Source organism: Dama dama, chromosome 12 (assembly GCF_033118175.1).
Source record: "Dama dama isolate Ldn47 chromosome 12, ASM3311817v1, whole genome shotgun sequence".
Lineage (NCBI taxonomy): Eukaryota > Metazoa > Chordata > Mammalia > Artiodactyla > Cervidae > Dama > Dama dama.
In genome coordinates this window covers 11,216,861-11,235,887 of record NC_083692.1, presented here as the reverse complement: position 1 = coordinate 11,235,887, position 19,027 = coordinate 11,216,861, and the positions used below count along the sequence as shown (strand labels likewise).

The window sequence follows — 19,027 nt, the reverse complement described above, 5'->3', positions numbered from 1 at the left end:
AGCTGGTAAAGACTCTGCCTGCAATGTCGGAGACCTGGGTTTGATCCCTGGGTTGGGAAGATCCCCTGGAGAAGGGAAAGGCCACCCACTCCAGTATTCTGGCCTGGAGAATCCCATGGACTGTATAGGCCAGGGGTCGCAAAGAGTTGGACACGACTGAGCAACTTCCACTTTCACGCTATTAAAAGAAGCACAAACAAAACACAAGTCCAGGTGGTTTAAACCAAGCCCACTTCAAATAAAGCAAATGGTCCAGGCTGCATATTTACTGCTGACTGAGAAATATGGTATATTAATCTTCTAAGGAAAAGAACAACTTTACATTAGTTTCTAAAAGAAGACTGCTTTAATCCAAGGTTGAGAATTGCTAACTACAGTTGAGAAATCACATGTTAATGAAGGGAGGACAGACAGATACACACGCTATACTAAGGAAGGCACTGCTTTAAGGATTAAGATGATTTTTCAGAAGAAAAACGAAATGTAGTCAAATGGAGAATGAACAGAACATTAAGTCAGAGTTCATTCAAGCTCAGTTCTCTCTGTGAAAATAATCCTTTAAAAAAAGAAAAAGCAAGCAAGCACTGCTCCATGTGCCCAGAAGAAAGGGACAAACTTCAAGACACTTAGGTGACAGGAACTGTCAGAAAGCATGCAGAGTGAAACCTGCTCAGGAAAACTGCTACTGAAGAACAGCGAGGGGCTTCCCTGGTGGTCCAAGGGTTACGAATTCACCGTCCAGTGCAGGGTACGTGGGTTCAATGGTCGGGGAACTAAGCCGTGGGGCAACTTAGATGTGACGCAGCCAAAAAAAAGAAAAAAAAAGAACAGTGAGTTTCACTAAATAATGACTGTAAAGGTTCTCTGAGTTTCAAACGTGCTGGCGGGGTGCTATTTCACAGGATGGTCTCACAGAGGAGTTTCCTTCCACAAACAATTTGCTGGACAATCGAACAAAGAAACGATGACAAAAGAAATCTTTAAAGTCAGACCTGTTGAGGGTCACAACCTGTTTCCTTCACCAGCTATACATAGTCTGTTTAGTCTGAGTACTAAGTTAAGGTTTGTTTACTCCTTGCCACCCTCTTGCATGTGACGATGAGGCAAAAATGAGATCCTATTACTCAATCAACTTTCTTACTACAGAATCCAATTTTAAGCATGTTTAGCAAGTTCAGACTCTCTGCCGTTCAAAACAGAGAAAAATGCTGGTTATTTATTTTTTCTTCTTTTTTTTTGACTATTAGGATAGCGTGTTTATTGCAAAAAAAGATGATCCAAGCAATGAGAAAGTATATAAACGTAAAAGAAAAATCACACTTTAGATACCACTGAAAACTATCTTTTTCTCCAAAGGTAATGACTGTTACTAGAAAAGAGGTTCATTTCTCAAGTGTGAACATGTTGGAGGGAAATGGCTTTCTTTCACACAAGGGACCTGTGATGGTTAATGGTGCTGCCCGGTGGCTCAGATGGTTGGTTAAACAGTCTGCCTACAATGCGTTAATTCTGTGCATAAACTTGGCTGGGCCACAGAGTTTCAGATGTTTGTCAAACTCTATGCTGGGTTTCCATGATGGTGTTTTTGGATGAGGCTGGCACGTAAATCAGTGGATTTATGTGAGTAAAGCAGATTACCCTCCACAATGTGGGTGGGCCTTGTTCAATCAGTTAAAGACCTCACAGAAGAAGGGCAAGAAGGAATTTCGCCAGCAGAGGGCCTTCAGTTCTTCTCTGAAGAACCCTGATCAATACAGGATCATACTAGGTGAATTATTTACAATGTGGCATTTTCACTTACCACTGACATTCCCTCCAGTGGCAGCCAGTGCAAACTGGCTAATAATTCTTAACCCCTTCCTCACCATTATGGTTTTTCCAATAATCATGTATGGATGTGAGAATTAGACCATAAAGAAGGCTGAGTGCTGAAGAATTGATGCTTTTGAACTGTAGTGTTGGATAAGACTCTTGAGAGTCCCTTGGACAGCAAGGAGATCCAACCAGTCCATCCTGAAGGAAATCAACCCTGAATATTCATTGGAGAGACTGATGCTGAAGCTGAAGTTCTAATACTCTGGCCACCTGTTTGAAGAGCTGACTCATTGGAAAAGATCTTGATGCTGAGAAAGACTGAGGGCAAGAGGAGAAATGGGCGACAGAGGATGAGATGGTTGGATGGCATCACCGACTCAATGGACATGAGTTTGAACAAGCTCCAGGAGTTGGTGATGGACAGGGAGGCCTGGCGTGCCAGTCCTTGGGGCTGCAAAGAGTCAGATACAACTTAGTGACTAAACAACTCACTTCTGTAGAGTGAGGGATGGACAGGTCAAGTGATAAGTAGTGACTTCTGAAGGGGGCTCCCGCTCCTCTGACGCAGGCACCACATCTTTCTAAGGACCCGAGACCTGGAGGTCCAACCACTACCATGGGATCACTTGGGACAGAGATGACAATGAAGCCAATTTACTGAACTGGAGAGAAAGGAGCTGGAGTCATTGATGGCATGAGTCCTGAACCACCTTCTCTATGGAGTTCTGATTATGTGAGTCAAACAAACTTCGGCTCCTGCCAGGGTTTGTTGGATTTTCTATTATTTGCCAACAAAACACGTCCCTTTAATAATGACTGTGAGTGTTTGCTAACAGGAATACCACAGTGTAAATCATTTTCCCTCTTAGTGGCCTCTTATTCATTCATTTTCAACAAATGTTTATTACTGAGATGATACGCAGGAAACAGATAACACAACAATGACTGTTATCCTTTGAGAGGCTGGCCCTTGGCTGGCATCTGGGAACTTAAGATGGGGGTGGGGGGTTCCTGCCACCCCAGTGACTCACTGGGCCTAAACTGCTTGTACAAACAATGTGGCTGATGCACAACATCTATGTTCCTTCTGGGAATCTGTAATTTCGGTGGATGCCAGGCAGAGGGTGATTACATGATTAGTCTCCACTAAAAACTCCAGGCACTGGTCGCTACTGAGCTTCCCAGGCAGATGACACCACATACAAATGTCACCTATGCGAGGGGAATCAGTGCAACCTTCCCTGGTGGCTCAGCTGGCAAAGAATCCGCCTGCAATGCGGGAGACCTGGGTATGATCACTGGCTTGGGAAGATCCCCTGGAGAAGGGAAAGGCTACCCACTCCAGTATCCTGGCCTAGGGAATTCCATGGACTGTATAGTCCATGGGGTCACAAAGAGTCAGACATGCCTGAGCGACTTTCACTTCATGTCACGTGACTCTGCTGGGAGAGGACCTTTGTTTCCTCTGGACCTCGCCCCACCTCGCCCCACGCTGATTTTCCTTGCACCCTTTTGCTACAATAAATCATAGCTGTGAGTATAACTACATGCTGAGTCCTCCCAGCAAATCATGGGAGCCAGGGGTGGTCCTGGGGACCCCAGTATCGGCTGGCATCAGACGGGGTTCTTTAGCTCAGGGGACAATGGATACACGTATCTGGACAGCTGAGTCACTTTGCTGTGCGCCTGAAACTATGGCAACGCTGTTAATTGGCTATACTCCAATTAAAAAAAAGTTAAAAAAAGAAAGGAACTGTGGTTCCCTAAATCAAACCTGACTCCCTGAACGAGGGTGAAACTTTGGGAAAAAAAGGGTAAGGGGCCGGGTATGACAGTATCTCCGGCGCCCAGGTAATGATAGAATTCTCCGTGGTATGCAGCAACAGCTGATCTGTCATCTGTTCTGAGAGGTAAAAGCTACCTGTGCAATTTGGAAATGAGAAATCCAACTCTGGGAGAGCGGGCTTGCTGGGTCCCACCACCTGTTTCCAGCCAGGCCAGCTAAAGTCATGTCTTTGGGGTCTGCTCTCTCCTCCAAGGGAGGAGAAAGGAACCCCCTAAATCCCAGAGGTGAGTATGTCAAAACGGAGGCCAAAATGTTAAAAGTTTGCATTGCTCTCTTCTCCAAGAGGAGAGGGGGTGGGGTTGAAATCAGATCCCAGGGCTAGAACTACATTTCAGATAAACTAGGGAGAGGTGGAGGGAGGTGGCCCCAGGGACCCCAGGGATGGCAGTTTCTCAGGCATACTGAGATGTCATACTGCAAACGCTGACTTTACTGCTAGGAGTTTACATAAATTTGCAATGGGGGAGGGGGAACAGAAATTTTTTTGGTAACTTTAGATTTGTGGCCATGACATCTGGATGTATGGTAAAAATGGATATAAAATGCTAAATGCTTGTAACTGCATACATGCCAGAGGAGTCATCCTGGTCGAGGCAAGCTGCAAAGAAGAAATGTGTTAGTGGGACACAACTTCCTTGCTTTCTGCCGCCAGTTGGCAGGTTGGAATTGAAACTCTGCATGTTGGAAACTGAAACAGCTTCCGTAACTGATGAGTTCTGCTAATGGAAGATAGGGGTTTTTGCTTATTGGAGCCTCTGGGAAAAGGGAGAGAAAAAGAAAAGAAAGGTGCTCTACAGATGGAGATGTCCTTTAGGAGTTCTGAAAAGCAGGTTTCAGTTGGCTGATGGGAGCTGGTGAGAGTGGAGGTCTGTCCCTTGAAGGCTGATGTGTGTATCTGTGAGTGGGGTCGATTTGGACTTAGGGACAAAACCAAAACCTTTGTGGTCTACAGCATCTAGGTTTTGCTGCCAAAGAAAAGCCTCTGCCTTTTTTTTAAAACTCCTGAATTCACAGATCCTAACTGCCTGGACTTGATTCTAAGCTAAGGCCCCACACATCTGGTATAAGCTTCCAGCCTCAGTGGGAGCCGGGAGCTGAATTAAAAGCTGGCGTGGCCGGCTTGTAAAGAGCTCAGGCCCTCTGACCTCTGAGCATCAGGCCGCCTCTCTGCGGTGCATCACGGCTGCTCGGCTGGACTGTCTGGGTCCGCTACAAAAGCCCATAGGAAAGGACTTGATCTTTGATGGGACCGTCCAAAATCAAGCTGCAGATAGAGCTTGTATGGTTCCGATACAGAGCCTGACTTACGTTCTTAACTTGTGGCTAGAGCTGCAAGCTGCAACTGGGGAAAAGGGACATTACACCAACAGTGACTTCCGATCACTCTGGACTGGCTGAGTCAACTCCGACCCCCTCCGGAGCATGTCTAGCAGAGGTCAACTCCCTGGGCTGTTTGAGACGACGGACTGATGTCTGACTTTGCCTCCCTCATTCTTTTCGGCAGCGGCACACGCCTTAGTGCAATCTGATCAGCCAATGCAGCTGTCTTCAGAAAGGGACTGGTCTTTTCTAGGCTGGTCACTGGGGAAGTGATGTTCACGGGGTGAAAAGGGTGGGTGGTTATATAAAACCATTTTTATTTTTTAGGAAATTCAGGAGTTTGGTCCTGACCAATCCGTGCATGTGGTATTTTTCTGGTTCGGCTGTATAAAGGAGGTTTTTTTTTTCTAACGCCATGTGGCATTGTAGGATCTTCCCCGGCCAGGGATCGAACCCAAGTCCCCTGTGATGGAAGGGTGGTGTCTTAACCACTGGACCCCCAGGGAAGTCCTTAAAGGGGTTTTCCTATGAAGATGTTGTGCCACCTCTTTCCCACAGCCCCTCCAGACGGCAGGTCAGGATGAGAGCAGGGGATGGCCGGGAAACATAGAATGATGACTGCCGAATGGAAGCACGGATTTTGTAACCACCAAGGAAAGTGAGCAGAGGCCCTGCACCCGGAGAGGCACGGGGGGGTGGGGGGGTGGTGGTTATGATCCTTGTTTTTTGAAGCTGTTTTGGAAGTGTCTTCCTCTTCATGAAGGAACACCCCCTGGGCCCCTCTACAAGCCTGTTGAGAGCGCTGTGAATTCAGACTCAGAGCCTACGATTACACCTGGCAGGGCTGCTGAGCGGCAGAGGGGCTGACCCAGGCGCTGCACTTTCCACGCAGAAGACCTCCGTATGTCAACCACACTCGTGAGGTGGACCCATTGTCGTCACAGACAACAAAACTCTAGGGGACTGGCTGGCAGTCCCTCGGAAACCAAGCACTGACCTTGAATGACTTGGGTTGGATCAGGAACCCTAGGACAAGATACCTGTGGTGGGCAGCTGCATCATTAGTTAGTTCAGTCGCTCAGTCGTACCCGACTGTTCGCAACCCTTGGACCGCAGCACGCCAGGCCTCCCTGTCCATCATACTGCTAATTAATGTCTTGCTCTGGGTGCCCAGCAATCATAAACTGATTTTGGGACATGCCTGGGACTCCCTGGCAATTCCTTCTGGTACTGGACTTCTGGATGTGCGCCCTATCACGACACTGCCTCAGCCCTAGAAGGCTTTCAAGCCAGCTTCAACTTCCTGGCCAGACTTGTACTGGGCCTGAATTCATGGTGGGGGTGGTGCTGAGTTGCCCAGTCACGTCTAACTCTTTTGTGATCCCATGGACTGTGGCCTGCCAGGCTTCTCTGTCCATGGGATTTTCCAGGCAAGAATACTGGCAATTCCTGGTTGCCATTTCCTTCTCTACAGAATCTTTCCCAGGGATCAAACTTGTGTCTCCTACATTGGCAGGTGGATTCTTAACCACTGGGCCGCCAGGAAACTGATGCCTAGAGTCAGGTAAAAAAGGCTGATGTAGAAACTTGAGGAGGATGCTAACCTGCCTTTCCAAGGCAGACCTTTATGACGAATGGGATTTCTCAGTTGGCTAAGACATGTTAAAGAACACAGCTGAAATCAATACTGCAGGGGGGGTCTCCTCATCCGTGCTGTCTGGGTCATACTGATAATAATTTTGCTGCACAGACAACCTGGCCAGTGACCAAGGGGGTCTGTGGGGACACAAAGAAGAGTGAGCGCAGCAGGCCTGAATTTCTGTCCTTGAAAAGGCCTGTTTAACAGGCCGGCCCTTGGCTTGTGTCTGGGAACTTAAGATCATGGAAGGGTTCCCACCACCCTAACAGTTACCAGTGACTCACCCCAGCTGAATAAACAACATGGCTTATGCTGAACGCCTGCTTTCCTTCTGGCTGTGTGCGAGGCACGGAGCACTTATGTGACCAGACCCTACAGAAACTCCGGGTCTTGAGCCTCTAACGGGCTTCCCTGACACTTCACACATGTGGTCACAACTTCTTGCCAGGGAAATTAACCACGTCCCATGTGACTCCCCTGGGGGAGGACCCCTGCAACCTGTGTCTGGCTTCCCCAGACTCATTCTGTGCACTGTTCCCTTTGCTGATCTTGCTTTGTATTCTTTTTCTGTAATACATCACAGCTGAAGATATGACTATATGCTGAGTCCTGCTGAGTCTCTCCAGAGAATCATCGAGCCCAGGGGTGTAGTCTTAGGGACTCCTGACAGCTGGGAATTAAGTGTGAAAGGTTCAACACGCAGCAGAAGGCGAGTGTGACTGGAGTTACATGAGTGACAGAGATGAGGTCAGACAGGAGGGGCTTGATCATTTAAAGCCTTGTTTGGATTTCATTCTCAACGTGGCCGGAAGCCACTGGCGGCTTGTGAACAGGAAGGAGGACCAGTCTGGCTGCTGTTAGATAACTGGCCTCCGGGGGAAAGGGTGCAAACGGGGGCACTGGATAGGAATTCCTTTCACACAAGAGACTCTTAGCTACCTCAGGAACTGCTTTGGAAAAGAGAAGCCTATGTTTGGCTTTCAAGATGAGCAGAAATGTGACACATGGATCTGGGTGAGGAGGTGAGCAAGGTATCCCAAGCGGTGGGGCGAGCTTGTACAAAGGCCCAGAGGCACAAGCCTCTGAAGAAGGATGATGGGTTTAGTCTCCTTGGAAAAAGGCATATGGAGGGGAAGGTTCGGGAGATGAAGCCACAGAAGGTGGCGGCCATGCGCACAGAGAGGCTATGTCAGTCACCCTGGGGAGCAAGGACTTCATTTCACAGGTGAATGGGAGCTAATGGGAGTTGTAGACAGGGAAGTGACAGGATCACATTCGGGTTTTAGGAAGATCAGTATGGCAGAGACATGGACGAGAGGCTGACAGAGGAAGCAAGTCTAGAAGTTAGCTGTCATATAACCCAGTTCTAATGCAACTGTGACCGCACACACCAAGTCATGCAGATACAACGCATGTTTCACGTACATATGTTAAGTCCTCTCACGTACTGAGAACACATGAAAACGAATGAAAAGAAAAAAAAACAATTACTGAAAAACTGAACAATCTAAATGTTTAAAAAGTTCCTGCTATGACCACACACAGCATTACTGAAGTGATTTTAAAACACATCATGCTACAAATCACTAGTAAAATATACACTAAGAACAAAAAGAACCTTAACGAAATCTTAAAGCTACATTCAGTGATCTTACTGTTAGTGGTATGGATGCCACTGTTATTTTGAAATGATATATCCTTTGTTTGTTTGTCTGACTGAAGTAAGGTAACATCCATGTTGTTAGGTACCAGCACCAGGGCAAAGAGACCCCAACATAAAAACAAAGCAGCAAAGATCCTGACGGGTAGAAAGGACTAGCGGCAGCCCTGAAATCCATTCTCTCCTTTCACTGTCCAAGAAACAGAGAGACAGAGGGGTGGGATCAAACCATCTAAGAAACACGCCAAGAGGCCTTCCGGTTACCGCCGGAAGAGTCCCTACTTGCGCACTGCTTTAGCTGGCTGGAGCTGGTTTATGCAGACTGCTCACTGTGCAGAGACCCAGGATGTCAGTATTTACCAGGCATGACTTCCTAGAAAACACCACGCAAGTCATGCAGTTACCAGGGAATACCCTGAAGACTTTTGATAACTGAAATAGCTCTCTATTGTGGGGCTGACACTCCACATGCATCAGTCAAAGCTGTTGTAAGTTAAAATCATGTGTTAAAGTCAGCCAGGGCACATCTTAAATGCGGCAAGACAGGACCTGGGAGCGGCTCTGGCGGCTTCAGACCTGTGACCTGTGTCTTGTGACAGTTAGATCTTTAAACACATTAGTCAAGTTGGACATTAGGTAGGATCTTGGATTCTTGTGAAATCAATTTGTCAGTCTGACCCTTCGTTATCTCACCTGTAATATTCAATCTGAACTGGAAAAAAATCAATATGAATGTTATATTTCCTAACTCTTTGACCAAAAAAGAAATCTATTAGTAATGATAATGCAGCTGCAATGCATATCCTTGGTGTCTAGATTATACTCTCCAAAATAAATACAATTTCCCACTAAAAGGAGGGCTGAGATTCATTTTTAGGTCAGGAAACATATAAGATGAATTTGGGACATCTTGTCCTGCCTAAAAAGAAAAAAAAAAAGTTTAAAAGTTACCTACAATTAGTCAAAAAGCACAAAGGAGTACACTTAAAGGGACTCTCAACAGCCAAAAATGGAAAAAGGTAAACAATAAAAAAGAATGATTACAAAAGAGTAATGCACAGATATATAAAACCCATGGATTTCTAATGATGCTCAAAAGCAAAGCAAAACAAACAGAAATGAAAACATATTCACAGGTCTCTTTTGCAGGTTGCTAGGGTACCAAATCATTATTTGAAAATATTTCAGGGGAAAGAATCAAGCATTTTATCCTATTGTATGGACTGTATTTCTGGGTAACCAAATAGTTGATGAGAAGAGTTCCTCTTTATGAAAGAATCCCAGATAACAAATGCAGAAGGAATAAGTTAGAAAGTCATATTTTGCAACTCCCACTGAAAAAGATGGATCCATACAAAGAATGAAATGGTTCTCAAAACTTCTGGGCAAAAGGTCAGTGAGGAACTTTCCAATGGCTGGATCAGGCTGACAACACCCAACCCTACTGACCAATCCCTAGAAGTGGGACAAATACTACATACCTCCCAGGTAATGCAATGGGAAGTATACAACACTGTCTATGAATATTATCAATTAAAAAACAGTTTCACAGTGACAAGAGAACAGACTCTGTATGATTGCAATACCTTTAGACCATGAAATTTTTGCACTATGTTTTATGCCCCTGGATATGTTCCAGTGTCTCTTAGTTTATATTATACGGGAACTTGAATAGAATTTGTATCCTACTGTTTTTATATATCCTACTGAAATTATAAAAATCTTAATTATGTTGAATTGGTTCATGGCGCTTTTCAGGTCTATAATATCCTTCTACTTTTCTGTATATTTATTGGTATTTTTTGAGTTTTATATTGAAATTTCAACTAAAAAAATCTCAATTTATCTACTGAAAAAATCGTGGAACTATATGTAACTTTGTTCTGTATTTTCTAAGTCTCCTGTAAATATGTAATCATACTTTCATAATTTAAAAAATAAAAAAGATTCTAGATAAAAAATAATAAAAAACTGACTTCAAGGATATAACATACAACACATTGAGTATAGTTAACAATATTGTATATCTGTAAGTTGCTGAGAGTAGATCTTGAAAGTTTTCTTCACAAGAAAAAGAATTGTAACTGTGTGGTAATGGATGTTAACTAAATTTGTGGTAGTCATTTCATAATATAAACATATATTAAATCACACCAAAAAAAGACAAAATCTACCCAAGCCTTTGGACTGAACTTCTAGTTCACAGACTAGACAGCAGATAGTGGAACAAGTTCAATTACGTTACAAGAATATGACCCACTAGATCTAGAATGTGGGAAGTCCTGTAGCGCAAAGGACATTCTTTCTTTAACAAATAAAATAGCACTTGAAAACAGGGAGGGAGGATTGTTACAGAGTAAGAGAAACCTAAGATCTCAGTGTGGATACTGACTGAAAGAAACCAATTCCAAGAAGACACTGGAAACGACTGGGAAAACAGAACAGAATCTGGGTACTGGGTGATAGGAATGGGAACAATAGCTAACCTTATGAGTGTTTTAATACCTGCATTTTTTGTTTCGTTGAAAAAAAAAATTCTTACTTTTAGAGATGTGTACACAGGTAAAACAACGTGGAATTTGCTTAATACTCCAGGAGGAAAAAAGAGCAAGTGCGTATGGAGTAGCAAAGATGAAGCAAGTACAAGGGCACCGATGGCGGCTGAAGCCGGGCGACGGTGGGCACACCGGGGTCATTACGCTCTCTACTTCTGCACTTGTTTGGAAGTCTCCCGGATAAAAGAAAGGCATGAAAATCAATATTTGGCAAAAACTTAAAAATGGTAATACACATCTGACTGAGGGACAGGAAAAGTAGTGGTTTCAAAGGAAATAAAGAGACTTATTTTTCTGCAGAACTTAGCAATTTGACAAAAATGTCTTAAAATTTTATATTTTACGTTCAAGGTTTACTTTTAACAACTAACTCTAAGGCCACTTCCAAAGATACATTAAAAAAATACTGTTATGGTACATTTACATGAAAAAATATTTATAGGCATTAACCATCAAATTGTAAAAGAATATTAAATAATACGGGGAAATGTTCAAGACTAACTGTTATGTGCAAATGCAGGCCGTAAAACAGTATATACATTCTGAACCAATTTAGTCTTCTTAAAACCAAACATCTAGAAAAAAGCCTGAAAGAGTCTCCATTATGTTAACAGCTGTTACTTCTAATTGATGGGATTAAGGTACTTTTAATTTTTAAACAGTGGTTTCTCTTTTTGTGTATTTGCAATAAATTATATTTTTAAAAGGCCAAATCTGGATCAGTTCTCGAGACTGCCTACTAACAGAATAAGCGGGAATGGTGGTGATCTTTGAAATGATAAATGACAGAAGGGTGGTGGGACAGGGCAGCAAAGACACATTAATAATTAATTTTTAGAAGAATAGGTATTTAGCACACTGTATTGTGAGAAAGAGCAAGTCGTAAATTTAAAAATTACAGTGTCAAGAAAGTGAAAATTAGAATTGGATTAAAGTCTTTATGTAGGCTTCAACTGGAGAGGGATAAACACCTAAATCAAATTATCCAGGATGCCTGAAAAGATTACTGCAGTGAAAATCCTAACATTTCCGAAAGTAACCAAAGCAGCACTGGAGACAGCCCTCCCTGTCTGAGCTCTTATTCTGTGTGCCGCTCTGATGCATTATCACATACCGGACTCCTGAACATGAATATAACACAACAGCAATACTGACGATCAGACTTAGCTTATGTAACACACTCTGTAAAATTATACTCTACACACTACATGTGATGAACAATCAGTAAAACAGGACTTCTGTACCCTCTGCGCTAGCTTTAAAATTCCAGCTGCCTCCTTGCTAAATCAGACAAAAGCAAACAAAACATCCAGACTACCTGGTGTCCGTACTTTCGTCGGCTCTTCATAGTCCTTGTTTTCTGGGTTTGGAGATTCTAGAAAGCTGATTTCTTCTGCGATGCTTTCCCCTTCTTGGCTTCTGAGGTTGTCTTCCTCTTCTTGAGGAGGTGATTCCAATTCAGATTCTTCTGAATCAAGGAATATCTGACCAGCGATTACTCTGCCTGCTGGGCTGTGGTTCTCTACCGACTCATCTGACGGCACAGAAGTCTGAGAATATGAAGTATTTTTAGTTACCAATAGTAATAAGACTCCCTCCAATCTAATCTGACCATTACTTTCACTAATTCAGACACAGCTCCTTCAGCTCCTTGAACGTGTCCTACTTGCTTGCCTCTACAGACTCTGCTATCTGCCTATCACGTGCCCTCATCACCTGCCTAAACCTGATTGTACGGATTTCAACTTGGATGTTACTTCCCCCCAAGAAGCCTTCCTCAAATCCCCTAAGTCTTGGTTATGGTCTTCCCCTCCTTGCTCCCAGTATATCTCATACTTCCCCGTATGACAGCCCTGTACTAGAGCTTCCTGCTTCTTACCCGCATTCCTCCTAGTCTAGAGATCAGGGATCATAAGTGATTGGTCTCTTTGAATAGGCAATAATCAACCTCATTCATTCAACCAATCAATTTAAGTGCATTAATAGATTTTGTTTTTAAAGAACTTATATAAGTGGAAACAATGACAGAGGTTAAATCTTCTAATTAAAAAACTAAAAAAAAAGAATAAAATCAATCTCTCATTAGGCAGTAAAATGTAACTGCCTTAAGGCTCTTCAACGCACAGACACACACACCACATTTAAGTTGAAATTAAACCTGGTAACCAACACTCTTAATAGAAATATTTATTATTCTCTAGGGGCTTCCCAGGTGGCTCAGTGGTAAAGAATCCACCTGCCAATGCAGAAGCCGCAGGAGATGCGGGTTTGATCCCAGGGTCGGGAAGATTCTCTGGAGGAGGAAATGACAACCCCCTCCAGTATTCTGGCCAGAAAATTCCATGGACAGATGAGCCTGGCAAACTACCGTCCATGGGGTCACAAAGAGTCGGATGTGACTGAGTGACTGAACATTCCAACAGGTCAGTGATTTCCATCCCACCACCCTCCAGCCCCCAGAAGAATTAGTACTGATGCTAGCTATCTTTTTCTTTTTGAAATCCAATCCTGTTGCTCAAAAGATGCAGATTTCATATCCTTTCTAAGATACATAATTCATGCTTTTAAATTGGGCATCAAACACTGGTCAATGCAAATCTGAGTACACACCTTGGAATCTATGGATTCATCCTGGTTGCCTTCTTCATCTGTAAAGAAATTTTAAGACAATTTAGTTGTCTTTCTTGTTTGGTAATCACAGGTATTATTAAGTGAAAGCAGTTTGACAAGTATAATAAATAATGATCAGACACTAGATAATCTAGAATTATCTAAAAATTTGTTGTATGCAACAACTGTTCAGAAAAAACTAAGTGAAAGGAAAAAGGGGTGTTGGGGGTATTTCTTCCTCTTTATCCAGGAAGGACAGTAGCTTCATCTGTTAGACAGGAAGACCGAGAACATCACCACCAAAACCAGATATTTCTTCAGATACCATCCAGTTCTTCTGTATACAGTTAGTCCACTACTGAGAATGAGTTACTAAATTTAGAAAATAGAGTCCTAATTGTGTGGTTTGGGATTCCACTCCTTCTTTTCCTCTGCTCAGAATCTGGAGTTACTGTAGCTTATTGTAGTGATAACTAGCATTTTATTATTCACTAAGACTGATTAGCAGAGTTGCCAAAGATAGTTAGGATCTGTGTTTGACTTCACTGAAGATATAACCAGATATGTGAACTGAGAACATCACACTATCATGTATCCACTCACATGAGATCTACTTATTAGGAAATCAATAGCCTATATCACATTACCAATAAATCCAATCACTACTTGTATCTTTCTTCCAAACTTATACTAGCTGTTTTGGCTTTGTCAGATTACATTAAGATTACTTCTGTTATTCTCTCTGGATTTCTCTGTTGTTACTTCTATTCTAGCTGCCTGTTATTCTTTTTACTGCCTTATATAAACACATTCAGCAACCCAACTGGCCATTCGCAAATATTTGATCTTTGTATGCCAGTTAAAAAAACAAGTGTCAGATATCTTTAAATTTCCTTCTTACTCGATTCAGTATTGCCAGCTCCTTAAGTTATGTGAGAAATTAACCACAGGCAAAAATGTTATAAACTATGTGATTTTTACTAGAAAATATGGTGTTATGGTTGCCATTTACCTTCACTTCATATGATTATACCTAACTATTATTGGTAACTTGTAACTCTTCAAAGTACAGCAAAAACATGTTTTGGAGTTTGTGTTAGCAAAGCACTGAACTAAACTTTTAAGAAGTATAACCAACTCATTATGTACCAAATACTCAACTCTATTTCAGGTTTTGTTTCCTTTGAATATTTCAGAAATCGGTCTACTGGTGAGGTTCTGCCACATATAAAAGTGCTATGAATTCAAAGAAAAATGATAGTTATTTTCACATTCACTACATTTAGATTACCTTCCAAATATTTTTTTCTGGTGGGTGGGGAAAAGAAGAGTATAACATATATCAGTCCCATAGGGCCTATAACATTTAGGTTTATAGGCAGTGATGTCAATTAATAAACAGTCACTCTTCAGGCTCACTTCTTCACAAGTATTACCCAAAGCCCAAGTTCTAACATATGGTTCAAAGTCCATTCTCAGCAAATCTTTGCATAAAGGAAAAAACTTCACCTCTAATACACAACTACATTGTATATGTGAATGTATATAATTAGTCATAAACATTAACTAGTTAATATATCAAGGGCAGACATTAAATGTGAAATGTATAGGGTATACACCCAAATTCTGAAACTTGCTATTAGTCAGAACTCAACATTAACCACCCAGCTGAGTACCCTGCCACAACAGGTCACGTATGTAGCTAATAGGTAAATAATATAGATGCCCATAAATAAATTATAAAAAATGTACATTTGAGACACTACAAGCTGTTAGGCATCAGAGTAGCAGGATATGTTTTTGAGCTCCCAGAGACATGGGAACTTGTGACATCAGGGTTATTTCATACGAATTGCATCATGCTGCTCCTTCTTTTCTCTTTTAACAAACCAGGAATATATATTCAGGTTACTGGCAAATTAAAAAAATTCTCACTTACTAAACTGGGAAAGCCTACTCCAGATGGTAATCTGAAAGCATCAGCTATTTTCTTTTTCAAACTGGTATGTCCATTCACATAATACTTTTTAAGTAAATTTCTCATAACCTAGAAACTTATGACAGGCAGTCAGGTAAGGATGAAAAATACTGAAGTTATGTATAAATAAAAAGAATACAGTAGTGCTTTTATCAGATTACATTATCAAGCAAGAAGAAAAATGCAAAAAGGATACAGTGAAGAGTTAAGGACTTCTCACTAAACAGTACTGTATCCAAATATCATGGTTTACATTACTCTGGTAATCATACCCCTTGCTTTGAAAAAGACCAATTTTCAGTTTTATAATATTAGTTAACACAACTGCAAAATACCAAGGATCATCTTTCAAGGGAAAGTGGTCACTACAAATTCATCTTCTAACTTGTCATGTAGATTAAACAGAGACGGATACACTTTTAAACACAGAAAGTCTGGAAAGTTTAGTGAAAAGAGACCAGACAGCCTGTTTTCAGATTTGCCACTGAAATCTGTGCAGATCCTAGGATACTGCTGATTCTTAACTACTCCAAATCCAAGGCCTGGACAATTAGGCTCAAAACCTGGCTTCATGCCATGTCAATGTTACACACGTGGTTCAATATGGCAAGCTTGCTCAGTCTTCTTATTCTCAAGCGTCAAAGGGAAGAATATCACCTGCCCTGTTGACTCTCAATAAAGTTTTAAGGAACAAAAGAAGAGTGAAAGGAAACATATTTTGCAATCTGAAATATATGGCATAACTATTACCTGAAATACCTAGTGTTGGACCATATTCACAAGACTCCATAATATTATTTGGCATTAAAAAAAAACAGAAATGAACAGTAAATCATTTTAACCAATAAGCCACTTCCTGTCAAAAACACGAAAACATGTGAGAAGTTAAAGCATGTTTCATTATAACCTGGAGAAAACGAAGGAGAAATATCTTTTAAATCTCCTCCTTTAAATTTATTTATTCCGAAGGAAAAGAAAATGTTTCTTAAAAAAGTACGAAATTTTTACACGGCTTCAAGGTAAGTTATTAGATAATAGCTACTAACAACGACAGGACCAAGATTCCTTCAGCTGGGTGATCAAATTCTACCTGGCAAAAAATGCGACTCGCCCCGGGTAGCTACTAACAGTCAAACATTTTAAGTCAACACTAAATTGTGAACGAAGCAAAACTTTTTAAGCTAAAAATGAGGCCAACACTTTGTAAATAAGCAATTTAACGAATAAAAAAGCCAACTGAAAGTCCATGTACTCCATTTATAAAACTATCTCACTTAAGTGTGCTATCATCTGCTCTTCATGTCACCATACACATCTACATTGTTCTAGTTCGGGTTAAGCAAGGCTTTAGCCTCTACCATAGAAATGTTTTGGCAGTTTAACCATAATGGAAATCAGAGCAGATGTTTTGTGAACCTAGTCTTTTGCTTATATCAACACAACCCAAAGATTTAACAATTTATTATTAACAGTCTTCTATTATAATCTACTGGGAATCCCAACTGTTGATGAAAAGACTTCTTCAATCATCATCTCCACTGACATGACACTTTGGATATGTGAAATCTGGTCAAAAGAAAATGCAGGAAAATGTTTATATGCTTTTTCTTTAAATTCTGCAAACTGAATTGGAGGGCTATCAATTGTGTTCTTTAGTAGTTCTTACACTTCAGTGTGAAGAATCACTTGTGGAGCTTGTTAAACAACAGATGCCCTAACCCGTTCAAGACCTAAAACTGCATTTTTAACAAAAACATAACACGAATTATGATGCAGGTGGTTCCTGGATGACAGGGACTCTACAGCACTGATCACAAACTTCCTTTGATCGGATAACTACTAGCAGTGCTTCAGGAGTTACACAGAGTTTTAAAGATTTGGTCATGAACACAAATCAACAAGAACAGGGGAGGCGGGAGCAGACTTTAAAGCATGATGTTGGCAGTAAAGTAACTGGCATATGCTTGTTGCTTTTGAAATGGTGTCTTACACCACATTATGGATAGAATTTTAGGTTTAGATCTCTTATTTTAGAAGCAGAATGACGTTACAGCACTGACTTACAACTAGGACAGATAATTTGAGGATTCAAATAACCATCTGGGAAATTTTCTGTTGGGAAAAAAAAAAAAGCATTGACATTTATACCCTGCCTTGTTCCAAAAAAATTTAAAGCCACAGAACAGCTGTTTTGTTAACTGAAACCAATTAAAATTCAAAAGCTTTACTGTACTAATTCTTTCTTTACCATCACTTAGAAACACTAAGTGCTCCTTTACCAACACTCTCAAAACTGACATTTTCAGATGTTGGCAGATTAAGCTATTAAAGAAGGGAAACGATAATTTCCACAGCCAGGGTATAAATCAGCTAATTGGGAAAACAATTCAAAGGCACATGAATCTATTTATGTTAAAAAAAAAATTAAATCTAGAGGTTATCCATTTTACACTAATGAAAAAAAAAAAAACACCCAGTTCTTTCTTTTCTTGAAAAATGACCGTCAGCAAACATGGGGCAGCTCAGAAACCCTGTGACACAGTTAAAAAAAAAACAACACAAAAATACCACTTTCTCAGGAATTATTTCTTTAAAAGGGGTACCAGGATAGGCATGATCACATCAAAAGCCTTCGTTCGCTTTTTTTTTTTTTAATAAACAAAGAGACAGGATCATCTGAGGTGCCATGCAAACCCAACCAACCACTGTCAACATCCTGCTTTTTTGATGGACCCGGCTCTGCCGAGGGGACAAGCTCAGATTGTGCGAAGTTTCTAAAACGACGGAACACAGTATCTCCGCGGCAGTCGTGGGTCTCTAAGCTGTCGGGGTTCATGCCCATCGACTCCGTTCTCCTTCCTAAGGAGTCGTGCAAGTTTGTCAAGTGAGGAGAGGCGTGTGCAGTGGGTCGGGGGGCACCCTTCTCTTCCTCCCCTCGCAAGCTCTCCTCAACAGCCACTCTGGCCCCGGGCATCCCAAACCCAAGAGAGGACCGTGAGTGACAAGCCAGGGCGAGGCTGGAGCCCCCACGGCCCTGCCCCGGGAAGGAGGCCGGAGCGGGGGGCGGTGGCTCCCGGCCTCCAGTCCGAAGGGGGCGGATACTGACCCGAGGACGCCAAGGCCGAGCCCAGCAGCACTGCCCAGAGCAGCAGCGTCAGCCCGAACCGGACCCGCATCCTGCTCCCAAGGGCCGCTGCCACCCCCCGGAGCTGTCTCTTCCGCCTCGGCCACCACCAGCTCAGCCTCCTCCGCCGCCGCCGCCGCCGCCGCCACCTCCGCCTCGCCGCTGCGCTTCCTGCTCTGGTCTTCTTCCTCCACCCCTTCCCAGACCTCCCTGCCCCAGCGGGCAGCCAATACGCGCCCGCCGCCGCGTACGCCTCGCCCAATCGTCGCGGCCCTCCCCGCCCACCTCATTGCCCCGCCCCTGAGGTCAAGGATTCGACCAATCGCGACGCGCAGTTCTCACACCGGCTTTCTCGGTTGGACCACGGCCTCAGCGACATGGCCCCAACTAATTGGTGAGCTCCTTGGTTTAACCATCCCGGAATCGGAGCGAGAGTCCGGAATGGGACGAGGGTAGTCACCCTAGAGACTACAATTCCCA

General features: G+C 42.6%; 1 protein-coding gene across 1 annotated transcript in view; it reads right to left on the bottom strand.

The window, feature by feature from the left end:
• SEL1L (SEL1L adaptor subunit of SYVN1 ubiquitin ligase) overlaps positions 1-18,724 on the bottom strand; it is a 28,875-nt gene extending 10,151 nt beyond the window's left edge. The window contains exons 1-3 of the mRNA XM_061156502.1: positions 18,530-18,724; positions 13,446-13,483; positions 12,154-12,385 (exon numbers count right to left, since the gene is read on the bottom strand). Coding sequence (XP_061012485.1) covers positions 12,154-12,385; positions 13,446-13,483; positions 18,530-18,599 — 340 coding nt within the window. The 5' untranslated portion in view covers positions 18,600-18,724. The remainder of the gene's footprint in view (positions 1-12,153; positions 12,386-13,445; positions 13,484-18,529) is intronic.
• Between the last annotated feature and the right edge of the window lie 303 nt (positions 18,725-19,027).